The sequence below is a fragment of the Beta vulgaris genome, chromosome 3, assembly GCF_026745355.1.
Source record: "Beta vulgaris subsp. vulgaris cultivar EL10 chromosome 3, EL10.2, whole genome shotgun sequence".
NCBI classification, from domain to species: domain Eukaryota; kingdom Viridiplantae; phylum Streptophyta; class Magnoliopsida; order Caryophyllales; family Amaranthaceae; genus Beta; species Beta vulgaris.
Window position 1 is genome coordinate 7,075,675 of NC_079204.1, and position 15,687 is coordinate 7,091,361.

General features: G+C 37.1%; 2 protein-coding genes across 3 annotated transcripts; one reads left to right on the top strand and one right to left on the bottom strand.

Annotated features, from left to right (window-relative positions):
* Positions 1–240: 240 nt before the first annotated feature.
* On the top strand, positions 241–12,150 carry LOC104888453 (serine/threonine-protein kinase EDR1). 2 transcript variants are annotated; one of them, XM_048640959.2, is made up of 14 exons: positions 835–973; positions 2,039–2,829; positions 3,562–3,976; positions 4,118–4,751; positions 7,584–7,624; positions 8,390–8,458; positions 8,645–8,745; positions 8,946–9,024; positions 9,143–9,241; positions 9,358–9,426; positions 9,521–9,570; positions 9,670–9,751; positions 10,291–10,385; positions 11,405–12,150. In XM_048640959.2, coding segments are annotated over exons 2-14 (1,863 nt in total). In that variant the 5' UTR covers positions 835–973; positions 2,039–2,827; the 3' UTR covers positions 11,532–12,150. The 2 variants fall into 2 exon arrangements, with proteins under 2 accessions (XP_010671736.2, XP_048496916.1); XM_010673434.4 differs by lacking the exon at positions 2,039–2,829 and having other exon boundaries at positions 241–973.
* A 474-nt stretch (positions 12,151–12,624) lies between these two features.
* On the bottom strand, positions 12,625–14,979 carry LOC104888454 (uncharacterized). The gene is made up of 4 exons (XM_010673435.4): positions 14,736–14,979; positions 14,559–14,614; positions 12,932–12,998; positions 12,625–12,842 (listed from the first exon to the last, which is right to left on the bottom strand). The coding sequence occupies exons 1-4, from the start codon at positions 14,862–14,864 to the stop codon at positions 12,762–12,764; spliced, it is 333 nt and encodes a 110-aa protein (XP_010671737.1). The 5' UTR covers positions 14,865–14,979; the 3' UTR covers positions 12,625–12,761.
* Positions 14,980–15,687: the final 708 nt, after the last annotated feature.

The following is a 15,687-nucleotide window of genomic DNA, read 5'->3' on the forward strand; positions in this document are numbered from 1 at the left end:
TAATTTAATTATATTTTTCCTTGCGTTAGATATGCTCAAATAAATGCTTCAAAAATTTCAGATAAACATGATAATAAATTTTTTTAAGACAAGATAAAGTTCCTTATAAAAAAGAGGAAAATTGTAGATCCCTTTTTACAAGAATTGAAATCTCAAAATATCTAAGATCGAAGATAAAACCAACATCACTAGATTATCACTGGATTATCACTTAATAAATATAGCAACTAACGAGATAAAGAAGCCTCATGAAGATTCAAGAGTATATAACTTAATAAAATTAAAAATCACAAAAATAAAAAAGCAAAACTTGCACGAAGAGAGAAGTAGTAGAAGAAGAGGTAGATACCCTCTTTGACCTTCCATTTTCTCTCTCCTCCATTTCCATCACTCCTTCAATTACACTCTTCGCTCAAACCCAGAAAAAAAAAAAATTCAACCCACAAAAAATTAGATCCATTTCCCCATTAATCTCTAAAAACCCACCCACCAAATTACCCAAATTAAACAACCCACAAGCCAAAAACCCAAAACCCACAACCAGAAACCAAAAAGCCATATTTTCTATCTCCTCCATGGAAACTCCACCAGCTGAAGAACTACTGAAGAAGATCCAAGATTTAGAAGCAGGACATGCGCACCTTAGAGAAGAGATGTCGAAGCTTATGTTAGCAGATGGGGCCCGCCAAAGAAGGGCCCACTCAGTGTCCCCACAAAGGTCAAGGTTACCGGCACCTGTCCTACCTCACCGGCGCCGAGAAACTGACTGGAAGAAAGGTGGGTCCATGTCTTTCGGTCATTCTTCGTCTTCTCCGCTGCAGAGAGAGAGTAAGAGCCCGGATGACCCGGCGGCGCGTCCCGGGTCCGGCCCGCCCGAGTTGCAGAAGTTGACGGATAGACAGTGTTTGAATATATTGCAGTCTATGGGACAGTCGGTGCATATTCTTGACCTTACTGACCGCATCATTTACTGGTAAATTTTTTTTTTTTTTTGTTGTTAGTTGAATTTTGATTAATTGTGGTGTTTTTGAGGTTGTTTTGATTGTTGGGAGTTAGTTTGATTGGAATGTTATGTAGGTTTTTGTGTGTGTATTGAATTTGATTAATTGTGGTGTTTTTGAGGTTATTTTGATTGTTGGGAGTTAGTTTGATTGGAATGTTATGTGGGTTTTTTTTTGTGTTGAATTTTATTATTTGTGGTGTTTTTGAGGTTGTTTTGATGGTAGGGCATTAGTTTGATTGGAATGTTATGTGGGTTTTTCTGTGTTGAATTTTATTATTTGTGGTGTTTTTGAGGTTGTTTTGATTGTTGGGCATTAGTTTGATTGGAATGTTATGTGGATTTTTTTTTGTGTGTGTGTTAAATTTTGAGGTTATTTTGATTCTTGGGACTTGGGAGTTAGTTTGATTGGAATGTTATGTGTTTTTTTTGTTGAATTTTGATTAGTTGTGGTGTATGTGAGGTGTTTTGATTGTTGGGAGTTAGTTTGATTGGAATGTTATGTGGGTTTTTTTGTGTGTTAAATTTTGATTAATTGTGATGTTTTTGAGGTTATATTGATTGTTGGGAGTTAGTTTGATTGGAATGTAATGTGGGTTTTTCTCATTTTGGGTTGGGTTGGATGATTGTTTGTTTGTTTGCTGTTTAGGGTTTTTAATTTGTTGTGCGTGTTTTCGATTTGAGTTTGTTGATGCAGTGATTGTTGCTGGTCTTGTGGTGAAGGAGATGCTGCATCGAATTGAAATTTTTGGGGATTGGTTGGTGTGTGTTTTGTTCATGGAGAGTAGGAGACCTAATTTATCCATTTTCATAGTAGCATGGTTTTAGTTTAGAGTGAATTATGGGACATATGATTTGAAGCATCCCAAATTGGAAGTTAGGAAAATTTTAAGTGAAATGGGGGGTGGGGGGAGCAAGGAGTTAGTGTCATTTGATTTTTTAGAATACATATTCTAAGTAAAATAATGAAAAATTGAAAATTGTGTTGGAAATTGGTGTGACTGATAGCACTGGGTGCCTACTTCTAATCTTGTTCAGGACTTCTTTTTCTACGCTAGTCGATAACTTTGAGTTGATTGCTATTGGGCGAATCGAAGTGTTGTGTTGTGGTGCATAAGAATGAAGATATTGATGGAGACGTGACCCATAAGTTACACTCAAGGTGGCTTAAATGGAAGGGAGGGAATAGCTATGAGATTTTGTGCGACCGTAATGTAATTCTATGGTCAAAATGAAAATTTTTATGGGACAACTATTACACCTAGGTTATTGTTATTATATAAGTCTGTGTGTGAGCTTTTATGAAGGATCATATAAGGGAGATGGGGTTGCAGAGGTGCACATGCTGAGATACAAATAGGAACATGCACCCAAGTGCATGTAGAGGATGGTGCACCCTCACCTAAACGACGTAGTTTTAACATTTTAAGAGTGCATGATTTTGAGAAAATTAAAATGTTGTTATTTATTTCCTTAAATCTTGCTACTTGTTACACCTTTTCAAAATGTGATTGTTAGCGAGATTCTTTGTTTTTTAAATTTGAATTTTAAAAGGTATGTTCTTGTAGTTTAAACTAGATGTTCATTTACTTTATGTTCTTTTCAATATGACCTATCTTCTTTTGTAATTGGAAATTTACATGTTCTTTAATTTTAAATTATGTGTTATTTTACAAGAATGATATGTTCTTTAGGGTGAACAATGAGCATTATGCACCCTAGTGCATAATCCATACTTTGCATGTTGAGATGGATGTGTCGGAACATATGTAGAGATAGAATCTGGAACAAAGATACCCAAAAGAGGGGTTGAAGTTGTTGAGGATAATGTAATTTCTCAGGATACCATTGTCTTGGCATGTAAAACGTAGACTAAGTGACCCACTTGTTAGGGTAGTCAAAAGTAGGTTACTATAGATTTCAAAGAAACCAAGGAAAGCCAAGAATGTCGATAGGTGGCATTGAGACGTTATAAGTCAATTAAGTTTGCAGAGCATATAGCGCTTGATACAAATGAAGGCAGAGGTTGATTGACTCATGGAGCCCATCCTATCGGGCCTAAGGCTGTGGTATTCTTGTTGGTGGTGGTGCTTCACAAAAGTGGCTGGTGACTAGCCGATTATTTCCTTGTAAATGCTTTCTCTAAAAGCATGTATTGTTCCAAATTATGAATTATTAAGAAGTTATGTTTGCGAATACATATGTCTATTCTAGAATGAGAAAACTGGAACAATGTCTTGACATGAAGATAAGAATGTGAAACTTTACTTTGGAAGGGAGGGAATATTAAGAAATTTATTATACTTGGTAAGAGTATTCAAAAACTAGGAACCATTTAATCAAATTTTTGATGGCCCAAAGTGTAGATTGTGATCATAAAGTCCACAAGTGACTTATGTCAGTCCATTTTTTGCTTTATTAGTATAATTTTAGTTTGGGATGTATAAGCTGGAAGATATGAGAGAAGTATTTTTCTGTTGCTAGTTAAGCTCTTCTTTGCCTTACCAATAAAAATCTATTTCCAAGTTCCTTTGATTGCCAATGCTGAACTAATTCTGCAGGAATCGCTCTGCTGAAAACCTTTATGGTTATTCTCCAGAAGAAGCTATTGGCAAGGGTATATGTGAGCTGATAGTTGATGATCGGGATTACGCTGTTGCTAGTAATATTTTGAATCGTGTAAAATTGGGAGAGAGTTGGACAGGACAGTTCCCTGTCACAGATAAGAAGGGACAAAGGCTTGTAATTATTGCAACCAACACTCCGTTTTACGATGATGATGGTACTCTCATTGGGGTTATCTGTGTATCCAGTGATTCAAAACCTTTTCACGAAGTGAAAGTTTCAGTTTCAGAAGCGAAGGAGCAGGAGGTTAGTCAGAGTTCTAGCAAGCCCAAAAGCAGTGTTAAGACCAAGCTTGGACTTGATACTGAACAGCCTTTGCAAACAGCCATTGCTTCAAAGATATCGAATTTGGTTAGTTTCTTGATGGTTTTTTTGGTAGGTTGGTGGTGGTGGTGGTTGGGGGGGGGGGTAGATAAGTTGTGAAGTTTGTTTGGAATGAATTTTGTGATTTACTATGAGAGCTAATGTTGACCTTTGGTTTTGTTGATATAGGCTTCAAAGGTCAGTGACAAAGTTCGATCTAAAATGGCTGGAGAGAATAATGTACTCCGAGAAGGTGGAAGTGGGGATAGTCAACTCTCTGATCATGGTTTTTCTGATGCTACATTCTCAGATCATAAAGAGGATCCAAATTCCAGTGGAGCTAGTACACCTAGAGGAGATCCCGTTGTTTTTCCTATTGGTGTCTTCTCTCAGTTCACTGCTGGAAAGTCCCCTGCTAAAACGCCGAAAGATTCTACTGATGAAAGTGAGGGCAAAAATGCAATTAATAAAATCACTTCCAAAGCCGAGGCTTGGATTGGCAAGAAAGCAATGCAATGGTCTCGGAAAGGAAATGATCAGGAAACACCAGAAGCCAAGAGTGGTCAGTTTGTTTGGCCATGGGCTCACGGTGAACAGGATTCTGATCGTCCTGCTATAAAATCAGAAAGCCAGACTGGTGACTGTAATCGGGTCAATGATGCCACTGGGTCCTGGTCATCATTTAATGTCAACAGCACAAGCAGTGCAAGTAGCTGCGGAAGTGGAAGCAGCAGTGTTGTTAATAAATTGGATGTTGATAGTGATTGCTTAGATTATGAAATCATGTGGGAGGACTTAACCATTGGAGAGCAGATAGGACAAGGTAAGCTACCTCTTTTCCTTAGAGACTTTAGCAACAGCTTGCTGTCTTGAGGCCTGATTGGCAGCTTGTTACCCAATTCAATGTGAATTCTTACACTACTTGATCTTCCATTTTGCTTTATTGATGATTTTATTTTTTTGGAAAAGGGGGGGGGGGGGGGGGAAGGCAGTCTCCCCACTCTAGTTTTCACTTGAATCTCACAAATCCTTTTTTCCTGCTCGTCTGGACCATGTGTATCAGATTTCACTAGGTTGTGCCTAGCTTCATTATTTTGGCTTCTTAAACCTATTTTTTGTGTTTCTCATTATGATCAATTTCTTTGTTAATTTGAATATAGCTCCATATCAGTCTACTACACTGATAAGGCACTCATTCTTATATTATTGAAGTTAAAGCTGTCCCTGCTGCTGCTTGAGTGTAGGGTCAAGGAGATGTTAGAATATCGTCTTAAATTCTTAGTGCTTAGTTGCTGAATTTAGATCTTTTAGACATCCAACCACTTTTTCTTGCACGAGAGAGATCTATATTGTTCCACTAGTGATGCCTTGTTCAGATGTTTGACGTATCCTAAGAAGAGCTTTTGTGATATGGATGAATAATTGGAGTTTTGGGTTGTAACAGAATGTTTTGTTTGGTGTTTGACATCACTTCTTTGTTCTAAAAGTACCTAGGCTATGCACAACAATGTAAGACCATGTGAATTAATTTTGCAAATTTGAGTTACATTCTGGACGTGTTTGATCAAATATGAGGGTCATAGGACTCATAGTTGTTAATAGAGGTTCTCACTTAATCTTTTGATGAATAACTGAAATAGTATTGACTGTCATCTTGTGCATATGTTTTGTTATTTCTGACATGACAAAGTACCTCAAATATGATTTTGGAAGCCGTAAATATATATTCTGCTCATCTGCTGCATGAGATGTGGACATACCACCAAGCAATTACTTCCAAACATACTTTGAACAAGCACACCAAGGCGGAGGTGCACAGAGGCATAGAGCCAATAGGTCCAACTCTATTTGGTGCTGCAACCTATAGCAGGTGTGGTAGGCGTGCAAGCTTCCTCTTATCAGGCACAAGACCTTGTTCACGTTTAGGGTACATATATGAGAGAGCGAGGAGGAGATATGAGCTGAAAACTAATTGAAAACAGTTGTTTTCAGATCGATTCTTATCTAGGGTTTGAGATTCAAATCCCTGCAAATGCCCTCAGTGAAGATTCTGAAATTGCTCTAATTATCACCCGAATTCCGAAGCACTAATCACCAAATCCCTTCAAGCTTCCTTTGTCTTCTCTGTTCCCCCCCCCCCCCCTCCATCATCTCTTTCTGCTCCATATTTAGTTCTTCCTTTTGTAATCTGTCGTCTTTTTGATGTCCAAATTAGCTCAGCTTCGGGTGATGTAGAATTGTCAAGTGTCAACAGACTTGACGACTTTTGCTTTTCTAAAAAAAAAAAATTTTCCAGCTTAATCTTTTAATGTGAATGAGTTTTTCTGTAAAGAGCCCTCTTCCCTCCAATTTTCATTATTTTTTATTCTTGTATTTCTTATGGCGAGTTAGGTTGACAAACCCCTTTGCCCCTCCCCCACAGCCCTCTATAATATTTCTCCCTTTATCTTTCAGAGCATGTTTGAATTAGGGGTAATAGATTAGGGGAGTAATAATAGTCAAACCATCTTAATAAAAGGAAAATGAAGGTGAGTTGAGGTGTTTGCAAGGTGGATGATGTAGTGTTGTTGTGATGAGAAGGGAGGGAGAAAGAGGCTATTAGCCCCCAAATAAGAGTAACAACTACCCTAAGGGGGTGGTGGGTAATTATTACTCCCAAAATGAGGGTAATAATTCCCCCGTCGTTCCCTTTTCTTCTTACTAACACTAGCTTATCCTCTTTATAATCACTTTTTCCCCTTCATAATCACCTCTATCACCTTAGTATTCCTTAGTTTGACTTCTATTACTCCCTTAATGCATTACCCTCTATCCGAGCATGCCCTTAGTGTGAGTAGAAGCTCTTTTGTGTAACATTTAATTGGAAGTAAGGTACTCTTTTTAGTCTTGAAATTTATACCGCAATAGCAACAACAACAAAAAAACGGAGTAATAAAGAAAGGGACATACTAGATGCACACGTCTTTGCCTTGTGGCTAGGGTCTAGGGGTCCTTGCACCTCATTCCCTCTTACACTTTTTACAACTGAACTTTCTAACCGGATATAAAATCTTCTTTGCCTTGATTTGCCAAGTTCAGTGTCATGCATACAATGACAGTTAGGCTTATCCTGTGGAAGGTTATATAAATAAAAGTCAATATCATTTGGCAGAGTAGTTTACTTGGCATTTTTGAATGTATTTTTATCCTTTTGTTTGTGATGGTCACCAACCCTTTTCCTTTACCTTTATTAAGGTTCAGTGCCGTGCACACAGTGGCTGTGAGACTCTAAATGTTGAAGGTTTTAAAAGTTCTAGTCAATATCGTTGGGCACAGTAGTATACTTGCTTCGATCTGAAGTGCATGAGATGCTTCTCTCTTTTGTATGAGCTTTTTGAGAGAAGCGTTTGATTTATTCGATAACGCAGGAAGTATGTAGTATTCCAAATATAGTTATATTGTTTGCCTGTTCATCTGTGGTGCTCTCTATCTGTTTTTCTTTTCCAAAATTAAGACTTTGAATATAAAAAATTCTTATGGTCTAGGGATCCTTGTGGTGATATGATTCTGGATATTCAATATCTTAAGGGGTAAAAATGGGAAAGTGTACACTGTATACTATTGCTTTAAATTCTTTTTGGTGCCTATTTACACCTTTTTAATCACTTGCTTGCAGGTTCCTGTGGAACTGTGTACCATGGTCTCTGGTATGGATCGGTATGTTCCTTTAGGCTCCTCACTTGATTTCCTTCTTGCCTTTCAATGCTATGTATGGGAATTTGTTTACAGAGAGGGCAACCTGTCAAACAACTTGTATAATGTCATACGAAGAATGGCATATATGTCTTGGCCTAGTGGTTAAGATTGAGGTGCTATAAGGTTACAGGTTCGAATCCCCCTCCCCTTCTTTGTACTGCCTATGTGGCTCATATGGATAAAAAAAATATTTCGACTATAAAATTGGAATTATGCCTTTTTTAGCCTTCACATTGAGTTAGTCCTTCAGTAAGCCACCAATCTCTCACAATGCCTTTGTCTTGGATGTATTGGTTGGCTTGGAACCTAACAGTTGAAGATGCTGGGATCTAGATAATGAATCCTTCTGCAGTTGGCCTGTTAGAATACATATGTTGTTGACACTTTGCATGCAGGATGGGATCATATGTCCCACTGCGAGTCCTGTCTACTTCCCTTAGTTTTGACACTCACCAGCTTGGAGTCATTTACTTAAATTCAGTGGTGAATGTGGATTATGTGGCAGAATAAGAGACAATGCGACACAAGATGACACACATAATAGAACCAAAGATCCTAACTGGTTTCATGGGGCCTTCATATCCCTATACTCTCAATTCTGACTTAGTAGACTTTATCTAGCATGAGATATAGGACTATGTACGACTCACAATGCATTGAAAAGACCAAACATGTGGATATCCAGCTTAATGTATCTAATGCATGATTATATCTTTATTACTGCAGGATGTTGCTATTAAAGTTTTCTCCAAGCAAGAGTATTCTGAAGATGTCATACTTTCATTCAGACAAGAGGTAGAAGCCCTTGACAACAGTGTGATGTTGAAATTCTTGTCAAATTTCAATTTTCTCAGTGACGAGACATTGTAATGAATTCATGAAAATTGAAATGTATTCTGTAACTATTGTCTTGGAAGATGACGATGTGCTTGTTCCATTAATAACAATTCCTCTCTTTGTTTTTTTCTTTTTTAAATGCAGGTTTCCTTGATGAAGCGACTTCGTCACCCTAACATTTTATTATTTATGGGTGCGGTAACATCACCTCAGCGTCTCTGCATAGTTACAGAGTTTCTTCCACGGTTCATTCTTAACTTTCCTTTCAAACGTGACCTCTGAATATTAATTTCTTCTAAATTTTGGGCAATATCTCGTGATGCTGGTTGAAGTATCTTGTCCAATATTTAACGATTTTGGTTTTTTTGGAGGTCGCTCTTGTCAAGGCTGGATCCCATTTACAGATACGCTTATTAACTTTCTATACCTTATCAATATAATGCAGAGGAAGCTTGTTCCGTCTACTACAAAGGAGTACAGCCAAACTAGATTGGAGACGGCGGATTCACATGGCTTTAGACATAGTTGAGTGTTATGGTGCCAAAACTCTTAATAGATTGATTTCTGATATTTAATTATAACCATAAGTTTGCTACGAGTGACTGCCACTCATACTAGATAATAATTTGCAATCTCATGCAGGCACGAGGAATGAACTATCTTCATAACTGCAGCCCACCTATTGTCCATCGTGATTTGAAGACTTCCAATCTCTTGGTTGATAAGAACTGGATGGTGAAGGTGTGCCTTTGATTACAAAAAAAAGATGAATGCTTTCTTTTGTCTAAATACTTTACTTGCTTGTCATCAAAGATCAATCTTTTCAACTACAAATTGCTTACATTGTTTTTGGGCAGGTTGCTGATTTTGGCCTTTCTCGTGTCAAACATGAGACTTACCTGACTACAAGAACCGGGAAAGGAACTGTATGTTGAGTACACCTGTACTTTCATATGTGGCTATCGACCTAATTTTCCTGTGAGATTTGGTTAATTAAATGCTGCCATTCTAATTTTGTAGCCTCAATGGATGGCACCGGAGGTCCTCCGCAATGAGAGATCAGATGAGAAGTATGTCATCAATTAGTTTGCTGTGTAATTCACGTTTTCGTTTTCTCTTATATTTTTATCTCATCCAATCAGATATTAATTTATTATGATACTATCTAGGTCTGATATATATAGCTTTGGTGTTATACTATGGGAGCTTGCCACTCAAAAGATTCCTTGGGAACATCTCAATGCAATGCAGGTAGCAGTCTTACTCTTCTACTTCCCTGCGACTTTAACTAAAAATGAAAGTCGTATCTATCAACAGTCAGAGGGGTTTTCATTGAATGGCTATATGCATATGATATTGGCATAGAGAAATAAACAAGTTAACTCTTGTTCTTTGTTGTTGAGACTGTCGTTAATGTCATAGATTTTTTCATCATGAGCCTTTTTCACTATCATTCTTAGTTGCCTACAAAGGAAAAATAGAAATTTTGCTGAAAAGTGGGAAATGAAAATTATTCATGAGATTTTATATGTAGAAGATATTTTCTTACAATGTAATTCTTCTGCTGCTTTCTTGCCTTCCGTGTAATGGAGAAGTTGCTTTTATAGTTTTATGTGGTGGTAAGTTTTTCATTTAATGGTAAGAGTACTAGTTAGGTATGATGACCTGCTAGTAATTAGGAATTGCTGTGCGTAGTTGTGTCATGCATTGCATTTATAACCTGAAGATGTAGCGAGCATTTTTTATTTCCTTTTTCCCCCTCAATCAATGGGCGTTACTGGTGTATGCAGGTGATTGGAGCGGTTGGGTTCATGAATCAAAGGTTAGATATACCGGAGGATGTAGATTCGAGGTGGACTTCCATAATTGAAAGCTGCTGGGACAGGTTGTTACTTTACTCAGTGCTGTCATTTTCCTCCTCGCGTTTGCGTACTCTGGCACTGGTTTAACAGAAGCAATTGGCAAACTCAAGACCTCTGTCTGCAGCATTATCATTTCCTTCTGAAATGGAGGTTCTTGTGTTTGGTCCTAAGATGCCTTGTGTCTTTCTCGGCAAAAGGACCTTGGCCGGTCTTTGGCTAAGTGTGAAAAATTATTAGCTAGTTGATTGGCTTTTCACTTGTACTTTGAAGGAGTCCAGTTAGGCCACCTTTCTCTTGGTTCTTCAGGTTGCAGGATGCATTGGGGTCTGTTCCTTAGCTTCCCATGACTTAGACCAAGAACCCTTTTCCCTTTTCAGGACATCTTTGAATGGTGCGTGTCAATTACAGTGCTATAGTGTAAGGGGTGGTAGATGGGATGAAGTAGTGCTAATTACCACTTTTTGGGGGGTAATATATTATAAAATAAGTTGTGGGGAGGGGGTTGATGGGGAACTATTACCCTTATTTAGAGGTTATCAAGTCCCTAATCACTTTCTTCTCTTTCAACCACCACCGTCTCTACCCCATCTATGCTCTCTTTATTCTGTCTTGAATTTTCCCTTTATTCATTACTCCAATCCAAGCATGCCGGTAGGGGTAATCGATGAACAAGAACAAAGTTAATCACATTACCTTCCTGAAGTGATATTATTATTGCCAGCACTTTATCTACATAGTGAAGTTACTGGTATAACTGGGCTTTCAACAGATGTTTACTTAGACCTGTTTAGGTCATCGCGTCAGGGTTATGCAATGGTGACTCTGTATGCCTTGTATATTCCATGTTAGCTGTAATGCATGAATTTTGTTACTGATACAGCATCATGGAATTATACAATTATGCTGTCTGGTTTTTGACTATTTAGGCATGGTAGATGGACTTTAAACCATTCTTGATGTCTTGTTAAGATGATTATTGGGGGATAAAGAAAAGCACATTGCAGTTTGAACTAATATAGCCTGCTATTGCTTTGAATTTCAGTGATCCTCAAAAACGACCGTCATTCCAAGAATTACTAGAGAAGTTGAAGGATATGCAGAGACAATATGCAATCCAGTTCCAGGCTGCCAAAGCTACCTCTACCGATCTTATCTCAAAAGAACTATGACGCCCAAGTCTTGGCTAGCTTTGCTATATGTTGATGATTCTCAACTGAACAAATTTTGGTAATTCAATAGTTTCTGGGGCCCCAAGCAAGGATGGATTCAGTTGTCATATGAATGCACTACGTAATAGACACTTTGAAGATGCATATCGAATGATCATGGATTGTATGAAAAAGCAGAAAGAAATCTTGATTGAGACGGCTACAGGATGGTTCTCTAATTGATTTGCAAACATCACCTTTTATTATGGTGAATTGATATTATTCAAGTTTTGCCAGTGGACAAGTGGAAATGTTCAAGCGTTTGGATGCATAGAATTGTACAAAAATGTTTCCATTGTGATGTAAATATGTGTACTACACACAATTACTTGTGCCATTGGTGTAGATCATGTGATTCTTTACCCTAGAAATTCTTTTGTGATGTACTTGTTTTCGGTTCGCCATGCAAACAAGTACCAACCTTCAATAGCCTATACCCATTAAGCAAAGAAGATATATAGTTAAGTTACATACAGATTTATGGTCATGAAAGACTGAAATTACTAGTCAGAGATTCAAGTTCTTTGTTAATTCACATGAATTTGTATCAATTGGCATAAACATCATCGAAAGTTTCTTACATCATGTGAACTATTTTCTTTCACGGTCTAAACCTATGTGTTTGACGGTTTGATTTAAGATTAAAATATTGATACTATAATATCCTATAAACATTTGTAAAAGAATGTAGTCAAAGTTTGTCAATTTACTATCCAGAAGAGTTGTTGCGCTTATCTTAGGTACACCCTTAACTATAGTGCCAATTTTCAAAGACTAAAATCAAGATGGTGACAATTGTAATGGTGCAAAGGTAAATCATTAGATCGTTTCCAAGCAGTAAAATATGTTAGAAGAAGAACAATTTCCAAACTTACCTAACTTGTTTCAATTGGCACTAGAACTCCCAAGAACACTCTTGCTCCAGTACTCCGTTCATAATTTTGCTACGATTATGTGATTAAGAACGATAAACAAAAATGTACACACTGGCTTCGGGTTTTCCATGCTTTATCTACTATGTAGCAAACAATCAAACAAGTAGCAATTAACTGGGTAAAGGTGAAAGGCAAAAGCTGCCGCAAATGATTAAGGTACAAAACACCCCACTGTTTACGGAAGATGGGAAATACTAGTGAACAGATTAATGTTCTAAATATAACAAATTTCATTTGTGTCAATTCCTATAAACTTCTAGTGAAGCAGGGATCGTATTGCTGCCACAGCATCACCTTTGTGCTCTCGCAAGGTTCTCTCAGCAACTTTTTTGTCCAGCTGTTGAAAGAAAAACGTTGTGTTGCAGATAAAATAGAAGAGAGAAAACGCAGCCACAATTAAAATGTAAATTGTAAATTAGAACTAACCTCAAGTTCATTTGCAATTACATCAATATCGGATGCATTGATCTTTACAGCAGCCAATTCTTTTTCCCTGGGCGAAAAGGAAAGAATTACTTTCAGTATACAAAGCAGAGTAGCCCATTGGCACAGGTCAAACACAAATGCTGAATCAGGAAGAATAAAATGAAATTGATAGCAAATATTAATCTTGGTGGGTAAATCAAATGGGTAAGTAAAATCGTGGTGATTTTTCTGCATTATATCAAAATTGCAGGCAGTGCCAGGCACTAGTTACAGACAACAAAATTACTTTGGACAAGCAAACATCACAGACAAGTGCACACACTACAGACCAGCAGAGTGAAAAGTATTAGAATGTCATCAGGATATATACTACTGTTATGGAAGAAATAAAAATGCCAACAAAGGGATCAGAAAGTGTTCGTCAGCTGATATATACTCATCTCAGTAAGTATAGGTCAAATTTTGCATTGATGTACACATATATCTACTCCACATTGATGACAGGGAATCAAGTACATATAAGTCAATACTCAATAACAGTCCTGTAAGTAAATAAATTTCAGATTTCAGGATACAAACTCAACCTACTTCTGTTCAGTTTTCAAAAAGTACTTACGGCACATCGGAATGTATGGTATTTGCCTATTTGGTAATAAATTGTGTAATGAAAATGAACCTGGGCAGTGTTAGGAAACTTGAAATTCATGTGGAATTTGATTTTCAATTGCATGTGTAGTGTTTGGCAAACACAAATAATTTGAACTCCAGAATTTCTATTTCTCATCACAATTGCGAAATAACTGGAATTCATTTGTGGAATTGAAAATAAACAATGGTTTCAGAAAAAAAGCAAATTAGACAAAAATATCATGAACAAACACAATTATCACAATCGCCAATCCACCACCTATAGACCATGCTCCTGCTCCCCTCCAACCCATACTCACCAACCATGAGTCCGTGCAGCCATGCACTGCCACCATCAAAGCTCTTTCTGCCTCCTTCCATTATCACCAAGGAGACAAGCAATGCGAAAGCAATAGATCAAAAACTCCACAGTCGACAAACAAAATAATTTTCATCATGAATTTCATACCATAAATTATTGTTCTTTGGCCATTGAAATTCTAGATTTGTAACTTAAATGGACATATTCTACAGTTTAATGTTACAATTTAACAAGAAAGGATTGTCGCGCCATGGTGCTCCGGCAGTTCCACACGAGAAAAGTGGCTCAGCCTTCAATACTACTTCCAGCAAGTAAAGGATGATTACTCAAATGGAATCCGAATCCAATTTCAGCAATATCAACATCCCAACTTCCTCATAAATAGTCAAGTTTACACCTACGGATGATAAAATTAATTACTCCCCTCACCTTGCTAAACTGCCTCACACTAATCAAAGTTCTCCATTCTTCCTAAAAATCGGTTATTAAAGGTATTCCTATAGCAAAATCAATCCACAGCATATATCGATTACGAATTACGGACTAATATTATCATTACAAGAATTCAAGAATTTCAAAGAGTTCAATTCTAACCTACACACCAAAAGTAAAAACAAATTTCTACAACTAAACAGCGAAAAAACATCGAATTAAACACACACACACACACAAACAAACCTCATTCTCATAGCATTAGCATCAGCTTCAGCAGCAGCAGCAATTGATGCCATCGCCTATACATCGCAATTAAAATCCATAAAAATTGTCAGAAATTTTCAAAAACAAATTGAAAAAAATTGAGCAATTTAACTTTGAAAAAGATGGAAGAGAGAAGAAAAAAAAGAAGATAAAAACCGTTTGAACACGAGAAGAATCAAGTTGGCGATCTTCGACACGATCAGTAAGCTTATCGAAAGCTTTGCTTTGTTGCTGCATATCTTTGGAGTCCACCATTCTCTCGATTCCTTCATCTCCTCCCTCCATTTTCTCTTTCTTTTCTCGCTTTCTACTTCGTTTTCTGAAGGAGTGAAGCCGTGAAGGGGTAATGAATGATGTTGCTTACACTAACAATTCGTAGTCTGGTTTTTACTTTTTAGGGCACTCTTTCGCGAGAATTGGGCTTTATGCTATATACTTTACATTTTGCGTCTTGCTGGTGCAGGAGCAATATTCTAAATCGCATGCCACACAATATTTTTAGCTTTTTATATGCAGTCCTCTCCTCGCTACATATTTTTTTTGGTTCTATTACGAGGAGTTTCCTACCGTCTTCAACGAGTAGACTAATCTCCCACAAAAGTTTGTATGGGTACTCAAAGAGCAGCTTCCCTCTCAACTGAAATTTTTTCAGTGCCCAAAGCTCGAACACGTTACCTTGGTTGAGGATTGGTACCCTGACTACATATATTATATCATCTCTTTCATTTTTTTAATTTTTACCTTTTATTTTTTATTCCCACTCGCATATCGGAATAAGGACATGTTCACTTCATGTGTTTGTAATAGATAGAAATTATTTTCACGGATTATAAAATGATAATTATTGACTGAAAGTGATTTTTGCTAATTTGTAATATATTTTATTTATGGAATTTATGATTGAAGGTTATTATTGTCAGTTATAATTGATTTTACTAATATATATTAGTTTATTGAATTTTTAAAAAGTGGAGTGAAATTATCATCATTATCATTTATTATTTTAGTGTTCAATTTTTTATATAAAAAAATAGAAGCGAATCAAGCGGGTGATTAGATGGCGCATCGGGGTCATTGCGCCCCCAGCCTTTCTTATAGGTTTTGACTC